Here is a 16,356-nt window from a genome sequence, read left to right on the forward strand (position 1 = left end):
CTAGGCAGTTACTCCTGTCCTGGAACCCAGCACCAACATTCCACTACCCTGATATTCTACCTTGAGCCCACAACAATCATACAACCCAACATTAGAGAAATGCTAATAATAAATATTAGGACTTACTGGGGTTAGTAGGGCCTTCTGCAGTGGCACTGGTGGTTGGCGCCTCCTGACCAGCTTCTCCTGGACCTGCCTCCTCAACGCCTCTCTACTTGCACGTGGGTGCTGATGTAAGAAATAAAGAAGATTTTAAAAAATAGATTAGAGGTAGAGTTAATCTCCACAGAATTGTTAAGACAGACAAAAGCAGTCACATTGTACTTATCTAAAACAGATTGCCTATAATACTAAATTCAAGCCTATCGACTGTCGTTGTGTTAGTGATACAAATCCTAAAATCCCTATTCCAAAGTTCTTTAACAAAACCTGCATTTGAACTAATGTATTGCAATGAATGATCTTTGATTCTATTCTCATTTCTCAACCTTCCGATAGACCAACTCAGTCTCCCTTTTTTGCAATGCATAGATATACTACATATCAGCGTGATATAGCTTGTGACTGTAGGAACTACGTCAAGAAGGTCCCACTGAACTCTAACTCACTGATATCACTGATTCACTAGGGTGGCAGAAGGACAGAAGAATCTGCAATGGCTTCTTAATTATTCATCCAAAGCAAGGGCCGTTGAATACAGTTAGGTAGTGCTGAACAAACACCTGCCTAGCTAAAACTAGGTCACATAATATTCTAACGTAAACTAAACGTAACTTACCAGTTCTGAGTGTTAGCAGCATGCTATTTGAAAAAGAAAATGTTAGCACTCTAGAACATAAACACAACAAATAATTAATACTCACTGAGCCCAAGAATCTCGATGCCTGGCAGGTCGATCAGGTCCTGTTCTTGGTGAAAGATATCTGTCCAGCGGTGCATCAACTGCTCGGTGGTGTGCTGGACTCCGCTGGTGTGCAACACACCTGTGCACCCTGCCACAATGCTGCTGATGCTCCCGCAGGGGGTACCCACTATCGGGCCTGCCGCCTTTTGCAAGCATGGAGGGGAGGTGGCGCAGAACGAAAACAGTACTACTATCTCCACCTCACAAAAGATTGCCCGGCGATGCACCCCGGGATGGCGCCACTGCCCACAAAGTGGGTGGCTCCTGCTACTGACTGTTCGGGGGGCCTGGACCCGCTGCCCCCCTAGTCACCCTGCTCTGCTATTGTGCTGGGTGGGGTAAAGAAAAGAAACGGGAAAAGGAAGGAAGAAATAAGGAAGTAAAGGGAAAAATAAACAAAAATACCAAAAGTCACCAAAAAGAAGTAAAATACACAGACACAAAAACACACACTAATACAATAAATAAAAATGAGGGGTAGATTAATTAGGAGGGCGGAGGATTAAAAAGATTAAGAGGGAATTGAAAAACAGGCCCAGCATCATAAACAGAGTGCCGTTTGCACGTGATTTTGAACGAGAGGACGTACTGCAAATTGCATTTGACATAAAATGCAACGTGACTGGGTGTGCCGGGAAACTCTGCCTGCCCACAGGATTCTGCACAACTCTGTGAATTCGGCCCAGGCAGAATTTTAAGTCCCTCCAACCATTTTTAGGTCTCGCCTGACCCAGCGCATGCGCTGGTCTGGCGAGACTTATTGAGAGGGCTCCAAAAAGTGCTACCAGGCCAGCCTAGAGCTACAGTGCATGTGTGCGGTCGCGCGCGTTGCGCTTGACCGCGATTACTTTAACTTTCACGGCCGCACGGCCGCTTTGATGTTTGATCGCGATCACTTTCGCGGCCGCACTGCCGCTTGTTTGTTTTTGTTGCAGTTTTGTAGAAAGCGATCTCGACCGATTTACATGAGCACTGGTTTCACTGCACACGGTAACATTCATTTTTTTGTCAGCTTGTCCATGACTCTTCCCCCCCATTTCCCATGCTGTTCCCAACACCATCTCACCCATCCCACTTGCCCACCCCACCACCCTCCGAGGTCGAGACCTCTTTCAGCTTTGTATTGATTCCCCCCCATTTTTTGTTTCAGCAGCGGCTTCTGCCTTATAGCTTTGCGCTCGGCCCTCTAATTTACATACATTTACAATGTATTGTATTGGTAGCGCTGTAAACCATCCCTGATTAATTGACCTCGTTCTGTTCATTATTGCATCGTAAGCAAAAGCGAGGCTCTGAAAGGCGCTTGTCTGGGCTTACCTTTTTACAGCCCTTAGTTATCATAACAGAGGGACTGCAGCAGAGTGAATACTAGTGTCACAGGAGTTTTGGTTTTAGAGGACGCTGAATATGGAAGCCCCGCGTGATGCCATCATCCCTCACGGCCTTGTGAAATTTCCTTGTTTGCATCAGTCTGTCATCAATTGCAACCACACTGCTTAGTGACTTACATTGACTCTCTTGTGGACTAATGCCTGAGTTATAAAGCTTTAAGTGGAAGGATTACATATTCTAATGTAGTAGGCAATAAAGTAAGAAAATAATGGCTTATGTTTATTTCATACAGGTAGAGAATGTGGCCTTATGACCAGACCTGCCGACTTTGAAACCGGGGTCCGAGGTTCTAGTCTGAGGAGTAGCCTCAACAGCCTTTGATTCTGGGCAAATGACGTAATCTACCAGTGTCTGAAACTCTACATAATTTAACTGGTGCTCATTTAAAGCGCTACATTATATACGGTCAAGTTTACGCTTTAAAGAAGTACAATTATTTCTAGATGAAGCTCATGCAAATTCTGTTAATGTGATTCCACCTGTTGTATTTGCGATTGAACTCCCTCTCTTTTTGGTGTTCTATAATACATGCTTTACTATTACAGTGTTGCCTTTCCTGGTGATAACTTTGCACAATTTCCTTCCTGTGGCGCAGCAGACGTTGCACTCGCTGTCCAATGTTCTTGGTGCACTTAATGGCTCTGTACACAGTGACTCTCGGCCATGGCTCTTAACAAATCTCGCTGAACAGTCTCCCCGTGCCAAAGCTGTTTGCTTTGTCTACTAGATCAGATATGAAACATTTTGTCAACTTCTGTTTTCTTGTCGTCCCCAGACTCTGGTGTCCCTGGGTCTCGTCTGTCACAGAAACCAGTGCTGGTTTCTCTGAGCTTTTAGCCAGTAGACTGAATGGGTAAACTGTATAAATGTATACAGTATCCTATAGTGCAAACGAGGCCACAAAGGCAACATAGCGTTACTAAAGAGATGCATCTGCGGGAGAGAGAATTTGGTTGCAGTTGAAACACATTTGTAGTTAGGCGTATGATACGTTTGGCCACTGGTGCCACTGTGCAGATAAATGCCAGAAGCCTCTCTACTTCCAAATGGGAGACAGAGACCAGCTCATATTTCCTCGCTCAGTGCACTTCATGATGCATGTTTTCGCCACACCACTTAGAAAATTCACCAGCTGCCACTGGTCTGTTTCTTCCCCATCCCCTCGACAAAAGCGGTGTCTTTATTATTCTTTATAGAACTAGCTCTCATTTTGAGGTATGTGATTGTTTGCAGTCTGTCTTTAGTTAGAGGAGTAACCACCTCACCCGCTCTACAAATGCCACCTGTCTAGCTGCTGCCGCAGCCAGGTTTGGGTGTTATCAGTAAAATAAAATATTTGCCTCATATCACACAATTTACTTACTCTCGGAAGCTGTGATTAATCCAGGTTTTTTGGTTTCACTTTCTGCCTCCTGATCCATCCACTTTATTAGCTTGCTTTTTGTTTAGATGTTTTCAAACCTGCTGATTGTAAACATCAAACCGCTCATGCATACCCACAACCACTCGACTGCAGAAAAAAACATAAGTAGGAAACATTGCCATTTACATTGCCAGTAGCTCTAACTTTCACCAGTGCGAGACCTATTGCATTGCAAATGCTTGTTGTTTTTATGGGAGGGTTTGCCAGATCCAGTGGTTGCCATAAGATGAGCTGGACTTACCCCAGCTTTGAACTGGAGCACATTGATTACTGTTTTTGGTTCTTTTGTTGGCTGCAGTAACTTTGGAAATGCACTTATAATAGCAATGGGCTTCCTCTTTTGGTTGGTGGGTGCATGTTCCGCCCTAAGAACATCCTGAACCATTCCTTACCCCTCTCTAAGCCCCTTCTCGTGTAATAGCAAGTGTGACCTGTTTTCTACGAACTCATTATGTCCCTCAAACCTTTACTACTACGTGGTAGATGTACATGTGTGAGGCTCTCCCTATAGAAAAGACAGGAGAGGTGGAGGGGAGATTTGCAGTCTTAGGTTTCTCAATCACATTTTATAGTAAGGAATACGTTCTAGAAAATGTAGTTCGTGAACGGGCCTTCATTGTCTAAGACAGGATGCTTACGTTATCTAGGTGAGCCTCAGAGAGCACCAGTGAACGGCAGCTGTTTGGAATTGTCCTTGTGTTGCAAGCATCTGCTGTGACTGAGTCAGGCAAAACCTTTACGTCTTAGAAACCAGCGCCATCTGTTAGTGTGTCTTCCTCGGTACTTGGGTAAGCATCCTCTTGCCTGATAGTGAGCACTTTATGCTTGAGAGGATATGCTCTGAGTAAGCTGAAATATGAGATGGCTTAGAGCAGTTTGCAACCTGTGCTTTGGCGGCGCGGTCTGTTTCGTTGCAGGCTCATTCTCATCAAAGCAAAGCCACTTGCAGTCCACATTCCTGCTCTTCAATCACAACGTTGCTAGGCGCTGCGCTCTCGCCAATCAGGAATCACGCACAATAGGAGCGCCAGGCCGTTTGGCTTTGCCAATGCTTGTTAATAACTGCATTCACAACTAGACATATTGTATGAGATGCCGAGCTTGTTAAAATTGCGTGAGCCTCGCAAGTCAGATTGGCTACTGAAGTTTAGTATGATGTTGATTGATTGATTGTAGACTTAATTACACACACTCACCGATGATGCTAAAAAATACAGAGACAGAATATTCAGGATGCAACGCAACAGATTGATTGATTCCTCGCCCTTAGTTAAAGCCCCATCAGTCAGGCGCCCTCATTCAGCGCGCTTTCTATGCTATCTAACCTTCTGAGGCGTCGCGCGCTTTTATTTCCGTCCGTCAGCATATCCGCCACGAGCTAGAGAATCTTTCTTGCAGGTTAAAGCCCACTTCAAAGTGCAGGTTTGATTAATGCGCTCATGGGCTGTGCGATAGCTTGCACCCGCTGTCGGCTGAAGAGCCCCTCTCTGCTGCCTTCCCCCTGTGCTCAGGCCAGATAGCATTAAAGCAGCAATGGGGACCGTGACATCCCAGCAGGCCACAAATGGGAAAGCGAATGAGTTCGTCGCGTCTGTGTGCTCCACTTCCTGGATAAGCTTTTACGTGCTCATCTGGCTACAGGTGGGGCGCAGGGCTCATCGGACCCTGCACGAGTTCTCATTTCACCTCTCTTACCTTTTCCTTCTGTAGGAAGAGGTTGTGGCGTATAGCCAGAGCTGCCGACTTTAAAACTGGGGGGAAAGGGTTTGAGTCCTGGCGTTGTATCTACGTTCTGTGAATCTGGGAAAGCGCTTAGAATCATTGGGGCAGATTTACAAGCCCCTTGCGCCATTTTTGCGTCTTTTTTAACATGGGAAAAGTGACGCAAAAGTGGAGCATGGGGCTTGTAAATCTGCCCCCTTGTGTCTAAAGAATGACTGACACTATGGGGGAGATTTACCAAATCTCCACGCAACGCAGCACAGCCCCACATGAGGCTGCGCTGCGCGACAGGGAGGAGCAGGAGAGCGCCAATTTTTCAAATATATGGCTCGCTCCTCTCCTTTCCCATGCGCCGGCGCTGACTTCAGCTGCCGTGCGCCACCTACACACCTTAGCGCCATAGCGCTAGGGTGTGTGTGTGTGTGAGTCCAGCATAGGTTTTGTACAGGAAAGATACCCTTCCTGTACAAAATACTATGCCTAGACACAGGGGAAAGCTTTCCCACTTTGCATGCGTGCTGCAGAGTGCAGCACGCATGCAGAGTTGCTAAAGTAAGGAGAAATGAAAGCATTTCTCCTTCCTTGCGCCTAGTTTAAAATGGCGTAGTGTTCTCACGATAAACCCAATCTACTGTGTCTAGTAAATTGGGTTTAGCGTGAGAAACTTTGGGTGGATGCATGGGAAAGCCCATGCACCACCGTTGGCACGTCCCTATGGCGCAAAGTAATACGAAACAGCGCTAAGAGCTGCTTCGCATTACTTTTACATTATTTCCAGCGCTAATCAAGTTTAGCACTGGAAAGTAAATTAGGAAAAAAAGATTTTGTGCCATTTTGCGTCACTTTTGTGACACAAACAGGGCGTAAAAACTTTGTAAATCTCCCACTGAGTGTGTAATTTAGCTGGTGCTCATGCAGGCGCGCAACTGCCAGGGGCTAAAAGGGCTGAAGCCCCCCTCCCCAATTTCCTCCTTCGTGTTTTGTGGCTAGGCAGAAACTGTGTGTCTGTCTGTCCCAAGGAAAGTCTGGGCAAAGGACAGCTGGTGAAGAGAGCGTCAAAATGAAAAATGTTCTTGTCTCTAACATAGACCTACAACTTATCTTGCTGCTTGCTTTGGCCATCAAAGGGGGCTTCACATGTGATTCATAGCATCGTGGACAAAAACCCACAGTGGGGGTTCTAATGGTGCAAACAGTGGAGGATCCCACATCTGCATTTTAAAGTCAATCTCAGATATCTTCCTGTGCTTCTGTGCAAACAAGACAGAATCTCAAATTGTTTTATTTAAAATTATATAGCGGCATATCATCAAGAAACGGCGTTAAAATTATTGCCGCTTTAGCGGCAGAAAACTGCTGCTAAAGCGGCGATAATGGGCTTGATAATATGCCCTTGAGAATTCCCATAGAAGCCCATGTTCTGGTGTCAACATGGGCTACTATTGGAAGTCTCTGCGGCATATTATCAAGCCCAATATCGCCGCTTTAGCGGCAGTTTTTTGCCACTAAAGCGGCGATAATTTTAACGCTGTGCTTGATAATATGGGGGCATATCAACAAGCAGGCGATAAAAAATTATCGCCGCTTTTGCGGCCGTTTTCGGCCGAAAAGCGGCGATAATTTTATCGCCTAATCAGCAAGGTCACGCTAACGCGTGAAACCTTGCTTTAGCGTCATGATTCCTAACGCCCAGCTTTGCATCTCTAATGAGATACAAAGTGGGCGTTCCTGACCTGGCATGACAGGAGAAATGTCGCTAAGCGACATTTCTCCTATCAGCAAGCCTAACGCTATGAAGCATAGCGTCAGGAAAAGTAGCGATAACCCCTGTTATCGCTACTTTCCTTACGCCTGCTTCAGGACTGACTTAGCCATGATATCCTAAGGAAGGTGGATATCATGGCTAAGTTTGTGAGTCCCTATCAACTAGCTAACGTGAGATTATCGCTGGGTTTCCAGTGATAATCTCACGTTAGCCAGTTAGCGCTAGGATTTTTATCGCCAATGAGATAAGCGTTGCTAATAGCACGCTATCTCCGCGATAAAAATCGGCGCTAGCCGTCGATAATTATCCGAGTGCTAAATGCGCTCAGCGATAATTATCGCCGGTTGTTGTTGATATGCCCCATGCTCCTTTATTTCTCCTACTTATGTGAGGAGTAATAAGCGCTAAATGCATGCTAAAAAGGGAAGAAAGAGGATTTAAAAAAAGCAGTGACCATCCAGCCGTCCAGACTTTTCCATCAAATTTGTGGATTTGGTTATAAAAGTGCCAAATACTAACTAAAACATCAGAACAAGCAAAATTATGTTGGCAAAATAGGGGTGGGGGTGGATGGATAGTAAGGAGGGCCAGTGAGTAGCTGTTCCAATCCTCTGGGTAGAAGTTTCCTGGCTGCCTGTCATTTTTGTATTTGTGTAGTTTTATATAGAGCAAGCACAGACAAAAGGCATCAGGTTGCTTTACATGAGCACCCGATTACATTACACAAAATAAAATGAAAAAATAGGCACAGGGAGACTAAAGGATTTGCCCAGGATCACAGGATGTTGAGCTGATGCTAGGATTCAGACCTCATTCCCCAGTTCCAAAATCGGTAGCTCAGGTGGTTAGGCCACACCTCGTCACTTAGCATTGGCGTCACTGGCTGCGGGTGTTCTTTAAAAGTGGTGGGCGTAATACCGCCATGAAGTTTACACCCATTTTTTTCAAAATTTGCGTCACTCCTACTCATTGCCGCTCACATTTGGAGAAAGATTAAGAACAATTTTGCACCGGGTTTACTTCTCAAATGTGACGCAAACCTGCACAAAGTGTTTTTTTATTTATTTTCCAGTGCACAGCATGTTTTGCACTGGAGAGTTGCATGAAAGTATTGCAAAGCAGTGCAAAAGCACTGCTTTCTGTTACTCTGCGTCAAGGGGGCATTCTCCACTCACTCCCTCATGCTCACTTTGACTCTCATTTACACTCTCAAACACACCCTTTCACTCAACCCCATTCATTCTCACTCACTCACAAACACATACACAAATGCACAGAGAAGTAACATTTTACATTTCAACTTACCTGGCTTACTTAGCTGGCAACACGGAGGCTCCGTGGCAGCAGCAGAACAGTAATCTGGTGGTGGGCATAGCAACCAGCAACCCATGATTCCCAACAAGGATCCAGATGGAGCAGCAAGGGCAGGAGTGAAAAGGGTAAGACCCACCTCAATGCCTCTCCCAATTTATTGATAGGCAGGGCACTGAAATTATGTGTCAGGGCAGGGCCAAATTATGCGACAGAGTTGACTAAACTATGAGGCAAGACAAGTCAAATTATGCGGCATAATGCAGCACATTTTTTGAAAGTATCATTTCATTATTTTGTTATTTTTACATTTGTTAACACTTTCTGAGCGTAGGCTGCACCTCAAATGTACCAATTTAACACCTCTAGCAATAAGCAAAGGCCCCCTGCTACGTATCAACATGTGCTGTGTTTTTTGTAACTTTTTTTAACCATTTGAGCTAGAGTTAAAATCAATTCGGAGAATATGCAGTAGATGATGGCTTATGTGGCAAATAAGGCAAAATCATAATTGTGTGAAAAATGCTGCAGCCACACAATCATATATTTCCAGTGGCCCTGTTGAAAAGACTTGAAGCACAGGAGTATAAAAAGCTGGAATAGTACTGGGGATCCTGCCTCTGCTGCACTTTGTGACTTTTCATTGGCTTCAGGGAAGCACTGATTTGTGCCCTGACTGCCCCATTTTAGCAGATATACTGGGGTGCCTGAGGCATGTGCAGTATGTCTGTTAAATAAAATAGATTGTGCCTTATTAGGGAATCATAGTTGAACTACGCACCTAAGACATCTCACAGTCCACCTCCCAGAAGGTCTTTGTGTTCCTCTTGCCCTCTTTTGTTTGGTGTACAGACATATAATAAACTAAAGAGGCGGATCAGAACAATACTGTAGCTAGACCTGGCACTTCTCCTACCAAAGCTTTCTGCCCCAGCCGCATGGTGTTCCCCACCAGACTGCTCTGACCTCACGTGTTCCACCTCTTGATCATCCTTACCATCCCTGAAAGTGGCAGCTGGGGGTTGGAAAATCTTTAGCCCAAGGTCGAATGGTGCCTCCAAGACACAGTCACATTTCATAGGATCCAAATCCGTAAGTGTAGACCCATGGGTTAACACACCTACCTCAGAGCCTTGGTCCACCTTGCTTCCCCCTTAATGGAGTCCACCTGTTTTAAAGTTCAAACTTGATGCTCACAGACAAGGGTTAAACATTTATGTTTTTTTTTACTTTGCTTTTCTGCTCAAGCCCACACTTTCCTTCCAATGTGCCACTGTGTAGGTAACATCTATTGCATTGCCCATAGGTTGCCACCTGGACCTCAGCACTGTTCATCCTGCTCTATGTCCCTCTTGTCACTCTCTCCACATGTTGCTGCCTTCTCTCCTGTTCCCTGTCATCCTCCCTTTTCATTTTTTTCAAACTGCCCCTTTCCACCCCATACATTTCACCTTTGTCTTATTTCAGATTCAACATTGCCTCCATCTCTCAGCCTGATCTTCCGCACTTTTTCAAAACTTCCTCACTACAAATCTAGACCAAAAAAAGTACATACCAAAATGACTTAAAAGCAATGAACATCAAGAAGACATTCCCAACAATTCACACTCTGAGAAGAAAGAGGGTATACCTTTGAGGGGGATAGGAAGACAAGATAAATAGAGCTCAGCACCATGTGCTCAAACTCTTGTAGTGCAAAGTCAATTTAAAATTCACCACTCAAAAGGGTAAAGTCTGCTCCGTATCAAGTAGCTCATTTCAATGTCAATGCCTATTTTAGTAAGAAGAAGAAATTGGCTGTTCTTTTGGAGATAGGCAGAACACTTAGAAACATGAGCTGCACAGAGAAAAAGGAGTTTCTTGCTCATACAGAGACAGTGGAGCTGTGTCATCATCTTGTAGAGCTGAACTTACTCCTCTGCAGATAAAGTTGAGCTCCAGCACAGATGCTGCCAAGTCCCCGCATACATAGTGCTCAACCCATGCACAAATATGAGCAGAGACTTTGTACCCATAGGTAATTTACTTAATTGAGCTGGAACTGAGTTCCTGCTTATATAGCACTGCGGCTCTGGGCAGACAGAGCCGATCTCTTCCAACTATGCAGCTCAGCTCTATTGCAGGCAGTGATGAGCCCCTGTGTAGACATAGATGGAGGTGGGTCAGTTCGCAGTCTGAGTTGAGCTCTTACAGCATTCAGTTCTATAATGTAAATCCCAAGGTTTTGTGGGAACCGTTAAACCAGGACTAGCTAATATTCTGTGGAAGTATGATGCATCTCTCACCCAGGTTAATCTTCCTGATAGGGAGTGAGGTGGGGAAGGTAGGAGGGAGGATGACAGTGAAATAAAAGGGATTGAGAGAAGCGATTGGAGAGAGAGAGAGAGATAGATAGATAGAGACAGAGAGAGAAAAACAAGGTAGAAAGTAGCGAAATAGAATTAAGCATGTGAATATGGACATAAAGGTGAGGAAGAGAGGAGAAAGAAATGAGGATAATGTAACTGAGGTGGAAAAGAACAGATACTGAGTGTGAAATGGGAGACATCAAAATGAGAGATGTAGGAACAACACCAGAACAATAATGCTAAGGCAAACTTTATATTTTGTTATGTTAAGGGTATTTGTGAAGTGCACAGCTCACCCTGGCAAGTATTCTAGTGCTGTTAGAGCTGAGGCTATGTCGGCTGTGAATGGGCGTTTTCCAAGTTTTCAGTTTCTTGTGGAGCTCAAGTACTGAGGAGGCAGTTCTAATGTGTAATGGATAGGCCTTTCCAGGCTTTAAGCACAAGGTAGGGGAACACACAACAGCTGACTCTGGTACTCTGTATGTGGGGAATGTGTTCAAGCAGGATTCTGATTGAGCAGAGGTGTCTGGTGGGTGTGTTGCATGTGAGTTAGTGATTGGTGGCATAGCAGGGGTGTTTGTCGGGGGGAATGATGTGAACACGGGGGAACGCCTAAGTATGAGTATGAGTATGGCAGTCAGATTGTGGTTCTGACAGTGTGTGTTGCTGTAGTCCAATTTGCTGGTGATGAGGGTCTGGGTGACCATTCTGCATATGCTGACTGGAAGCCATTTGAAGATTTCATTGAGCATTTTGAGGGTGTGGAAGCAGGAGGGGTTGACTATGTTGACTGAGAAAACTTTACAGCATATTTCACCCTATTGCGTTTGATCCCTTCAGAAGAAGTCTGCCTTTCATTGTTCCAATGGGCAGTGTTGTTTGTGGATGGTGCTGATAACAATCTCCAAAGAAACATTTTGGTCACCACCACACATGCTTTTTAGCAAATTAAGCAGTAGGGTGGAGTGAAGGTGCTACGAATGTGACAGATTTACTTGGCAGCTATGTTTTAGAATTGTAAAAGGTGGTCTAGACTATTTTGAAATTGTTTTTCATGTGGAACATCAAATGTAAACCCTTTTAACATGAAGGAGTTTGGTATTGTATATATTCACTTCTCTGTTATCATTTCCCAGGCGTGGTTGATATAGGCAAACCCCATAGTGAGTAAATGGAGGAGTAAAGCAAGCTAATCATTAAAGTATGGATTGGTGGCACTACAAATAAGGGGAAGGGCTCCAATCATGGTGCCCTCAAATCATGGTCTCCTCTGTGGACAAAAGCTCTACATACTCCCCTACACCTTCCATCTCCCTGCGAGAGAGCACCCAGCATTTGTACAGGTGAAGGAACATAAGCTCTGTGTTCGCTGAGGATGCAGTCATTGTGCACTGGATGGAGCTACATGAGCCGTTTGAGTCAATTACTGCAGGTCTGGGGGACACTCTCCGAGCTCCAGCAGTGTTCGGAGTCCCTGGGGAATACATTGGTGAAGATAATAGATCTGGCTTTCATGTGCTACAGCATGAAAGAACAGGCATGGACATGTTCCTTTTCCATGCATTAGCACTTTAAAGCCAGGCCATGTGGCCTTCCAAACGTGAATTCTAATACTCTCAGCCCCCAGTGTGAGAAATGGTAGCCCCACCAACACTGTCTAATACAAGCCTCACCCGAAGTCCGGGCTTAGTTGTGCCCCTGTGCTCATGTAAGGTGTTCCAATGCAATTGGGCCGTGTTTCAGCTCTATAAACTGCAAAAAATATGCACAATTTGTGCCTGAAATCTTTTTTTGGAGGACGACCTCACCCCCTTGTAGCCCATTTCTCCAAATAGTGCCTCTCACTTCCACCCCAGGCACCCCCTGCTGCCGGCATGTAAAATGACCGAAGCCGGATTGTAGCAAGTGAAGCAAGGAAGGAAGCACAGTTTGCAGAGTGGAGTTGAAGGCAGTTCTTCCCCTTGGAAAAAGCTTTAAAAATTGGGACGAAAAGGATTTTGGAGCACAGTTTTCTCTTAAATTTGCCCAAAATCCATAGGCTCTCAAAGGTCATTCTGCCACATCATGTATGCAGTATTCTAGTACATTTATGGTCCACTTTGGGGGAGCGCAAAAGCTGGAAATACACCTGAAATAATTACAGTAAAGTAAGGTAGTCAAAAGTGATCTGAAACTTGTTAGCCTTGCTTATTAGCCATTATTCGTATGATTAAAGGTTTACGCAGGACTTTATAATGGGATGAAAAGAGAGGGGTGGGGAGGTCTTTAAAAAGGGTGTGGCCTATGTAATTAAGGATGAGGCATGTGCTGAGGTTGAGCCAGTGGTTGCAGGTGGCAGGCACCAGCACTCATTTTTGAGGACCGAGATTTATTTTTTATCATTAGACTTTAATTAGAGAGAAAGAGAAAGACAATAGAGGAAGACGAAAAACAATGAGAAGTTGAGAAAGCAGAGATGAAAAAATACCTGCAATAGTAACAACAAAGGAATAAGATTTATAGGGCAGTGGAACAAAGAGATGTAAAGTTGAAGTAGAATGTTGTATCTTGTGTTGCTGCAATGCATTCTTCCCTGGTGCTCTGTTCCTTGCTGCTCAGCCAGGGTGAGTGTGATGTCACGGAATGTTGGTGTGTGCCTGGTTGAGTGAGCGTCAGTTGGTGGGGCTGAGCAGCAGGGAGGCGGCTCCTTGTGGGGCATACTTTCCATCTTACCAGTTACTTGGAGCCAACTGTAACTGTGACTTAATAAACCTTTCTCATAACCTACTCTACTGCCTACTGGATTATCTACATGCAAGGATGTTACCCCCATTACAACATTGAACCATGTATATGCAGGGTTGGCATTCCAAACTCCAGCATTTGGCAGAACACTTTTTACAAATTAAGCATTGAGAAGCACAGTCCGAAAGAACCTTGAGGTTAGCTCTAGGTGTTTGACACTTCGAAAGTGGGGTTCTTGTACTGCTCCCAATGAGAAAGGAGAGTCCCAATGCCTACCCTGCTGTAGATGCCCCCACAAAGACTTGCTGCCACACACACTGCACCATGCATGTGGTGCAGCAGAGGCTGTGCTGTTTGTATCAGCCCCCTTAAGAGGGCTTCAAGGTCACCACATGGACCTGCGAACTCTATCAAACACAGACAGACAGTTTCATCATATTTAGTAAGATATGGCACATGTTTTCTCTCCACTATCACTTTTGGCTTCCATGTGCCAATGCTTGCATGCTTGTACCGTAGTACAAGGGTGTGTGCGTTCTCTGAAGCATAGTTTTTGAATTGTAAGTGGGCCCTTCAAGTCCAAAAACGAACCCTTTATATTTTTCTCACGTTGAATTTGTGCTGTACAATGTAGCACACATGCGAAATTGGAAAAATAAGGAGAAATTAGAACATTTCTCCTTGTTACGCCTGCCTCGAGGTGGCGTAAGGTTTTTGCCCAAATCCATGTCTACGAATGATAGTAGAAAGGGATTTCTGTCAGAAAGCATGGGTGGCTGTATGGGAATGCCCATGTAACACTCCCTTGATGAAAGGTAGTGAAAAGTAGCGGATAGTACAACTTTGCATTACTTTGGGATACATTCCAACGCTAATCCTGGTTTGTGTTGGATAGTAAATCCCACCATAAAAGTCTGCACAAGATTTGCATCACAAAAGTGACACAAACTCATGCAAAGCATCAATAAATCTGGGCCTGAGTGTCACCCACCCACAATGTAAGGATAAGCCTGGGCAATTCAACAGGAAGAAGCAGCAACACAGAAGGCTTCAATACACAGAGGTTTCCTTATCTTTCCAAATGATCTTGGTCTCATAATGTAAACTTTTCAAGTCTTCTCTTCGAATCAACACCCATGAGCACCAATCCTTAGATAAAATAGTTAGCTCTGTATCTCAGAGAGGGCATTACATTTTGTCGCTCTATAATGGGAGATGTGTCATCCATAGGGTCACAAGAGGGGAGCCAAGCAAAGTACCAGACTACTGGATCCTGTTCAACAAAGCCTACCACTCGGTTAAGGGTGCAGCCATTTATGCAGGGGTAAGCATCTCATTCTTTTTTATTTCTTTGTCTTTGTTCCCTACTCCAGCCCACCACTATACAAATAAATGTGCATGTGCATGCACACACACCATCAAACACATGCGTATGCATGTGCCTAATCGTGACTTTAGTCAGCCATATGAAGTCCATTTAATAATCCTTGTATTCCTTCGGATGGATGGGTTGTGATGTGATGCATAGTGCTGAAGTGGATGGTTTGTCAATTTTTCGGTCTCCTAGGCCAAAGATCATCTTCAAGACCAGTTGTAGGAAAGTAGGATCTGCTTCTTATAGTTACCCCCACTTTTTGCTTGACGTCACACTGTTTTTGACTAGTCTGACTGAGATCTTGCTAATCAAGACCTCCGTCTATCTGCTTTCTCCCTAAAATGTTATGCCATGCAGTAAGGTACACTCCAGATTGGATACTGGGGTACCCTTGTCAGCCCCAGTATATGGTACACAAGTACCCAGGGCATAGGTACCCCAGAGGCCTCCCATGGGCTGAAGCATGTATTATGCCACCCATGAGAGGCTATGCAAAATGGAACTGCAGGTCTGCCAGTGGAGGCTGTGTAAACTGGTTCTTGCACCACTTATGAAAGATATAGGTTTCCATATGTCAATAGGTCACTACACTTAAAACTATCAGTCACCCCTCTAGCAGGCCTTAACAATCCAGGGCAGGGTGCTGGGTTTTACATGAGAGGGTGCTCCTGAATGAGCAGGACACCCCTACATCCTTCGGAGACCATTCTTGCACCACTTATGAAAGATATAGGTTTCCATATGTCAATAGGTCACTACACTTAAAACTATCAGTCACCCCTCTAGCAGGCCTTAACAATCCAGGGCAGGGTGCTGGGTTTTACATGAGAGGGTGCTCCTGAATGAGCAGGACACCCCTACATCCTTCGGAGACCATTCTCCCAGGTTGTCAGTGACACATAGATAGAGGTGCATTATATGCTCGCGTAAAATGCTATCTCGAAAACGGCTACAACAAAACATGTTGTGTTTGGTATCAAACACCTTGGAATCAAACCTCCCCACCGGTAACCGCTGAGGTAGGTATAACTCCACCCTTCTGAAGTGAGCTTCGTGGGTTCCCTGGTCTTCCCGGTCCCAGCCTTCTCGACCCGGACAACATAAAATGGTTGCTGCCAACCAGAGACTCATTTCTGCCCTCCTGCTGCTGAGCCAAGCTCGAGGAGGGGAAGGCAGAGCAATGGGCATCCTGTCACAGGGAGGTGTGACCACCTCCCAGGCAGGATTTAGTGTATTGGGGCTGGGTGGGTGCACTTCCAAAGTGCCTGAATGTCTGCATCTGGGGCACATTTGGTGTCCCTGTGCATAGTCCAGTTCAAACCAGTCCTGGTAGCCGTTGGCTCCTGCTCTGGCGCGAAACTGGACAAAGTGCATGGGAGTATTCTCCCCACT

General features: G+C 45.1%; 1 protein-coding gene across 5 annotated transcripts in view; it reads left to right on the forward strand.

Annotated features, from left to right (window-relative positions):
* Positions 1-16,356, forward strand: part of LOC146860866 (uncharacterized) — a 254,965-nt gene that overhangs the window by 9,982 nt on the left and 228,627 nt on the right. For 3 of the 5 annotated variants that reach the window (XR_014979219.1, XM_085646387.1, XM_085646386.1), the window contains exon 2: positions 14,820-14,913. The exons of the other annotated variants lie outside the window; for them this stretch is intronic. Coding sequence is in view for 2 of the 3 variants with exons in the window: in XM_085646387.1 (XP_085502513.1) it covers positions 14,820-14,913 (94 nt within the window). In the remaining variant the exon portion in view is untranslated. The remainder of the gene's footprint in view (positions 1-14,819; positions 14,914-16,356) is intronic. 5 annotated transcript variants of the gene reach the window in all.

The sequence above is a fragment of the Triturus cristatus genome, chromosome 3_1 (genome assembly GCF_964204655.1).
Source record: "Triturus cristatus chromosome 3_1, aTriCri1.1, whole genome shotgun sequence".
Classification (NCBI taxonomy): domain Eukaryota; kingdom Metazoa; phylum Chordata; class Amphibia; order Caudata; family Salamandridae; genus Triturus; species Triturus cristatus.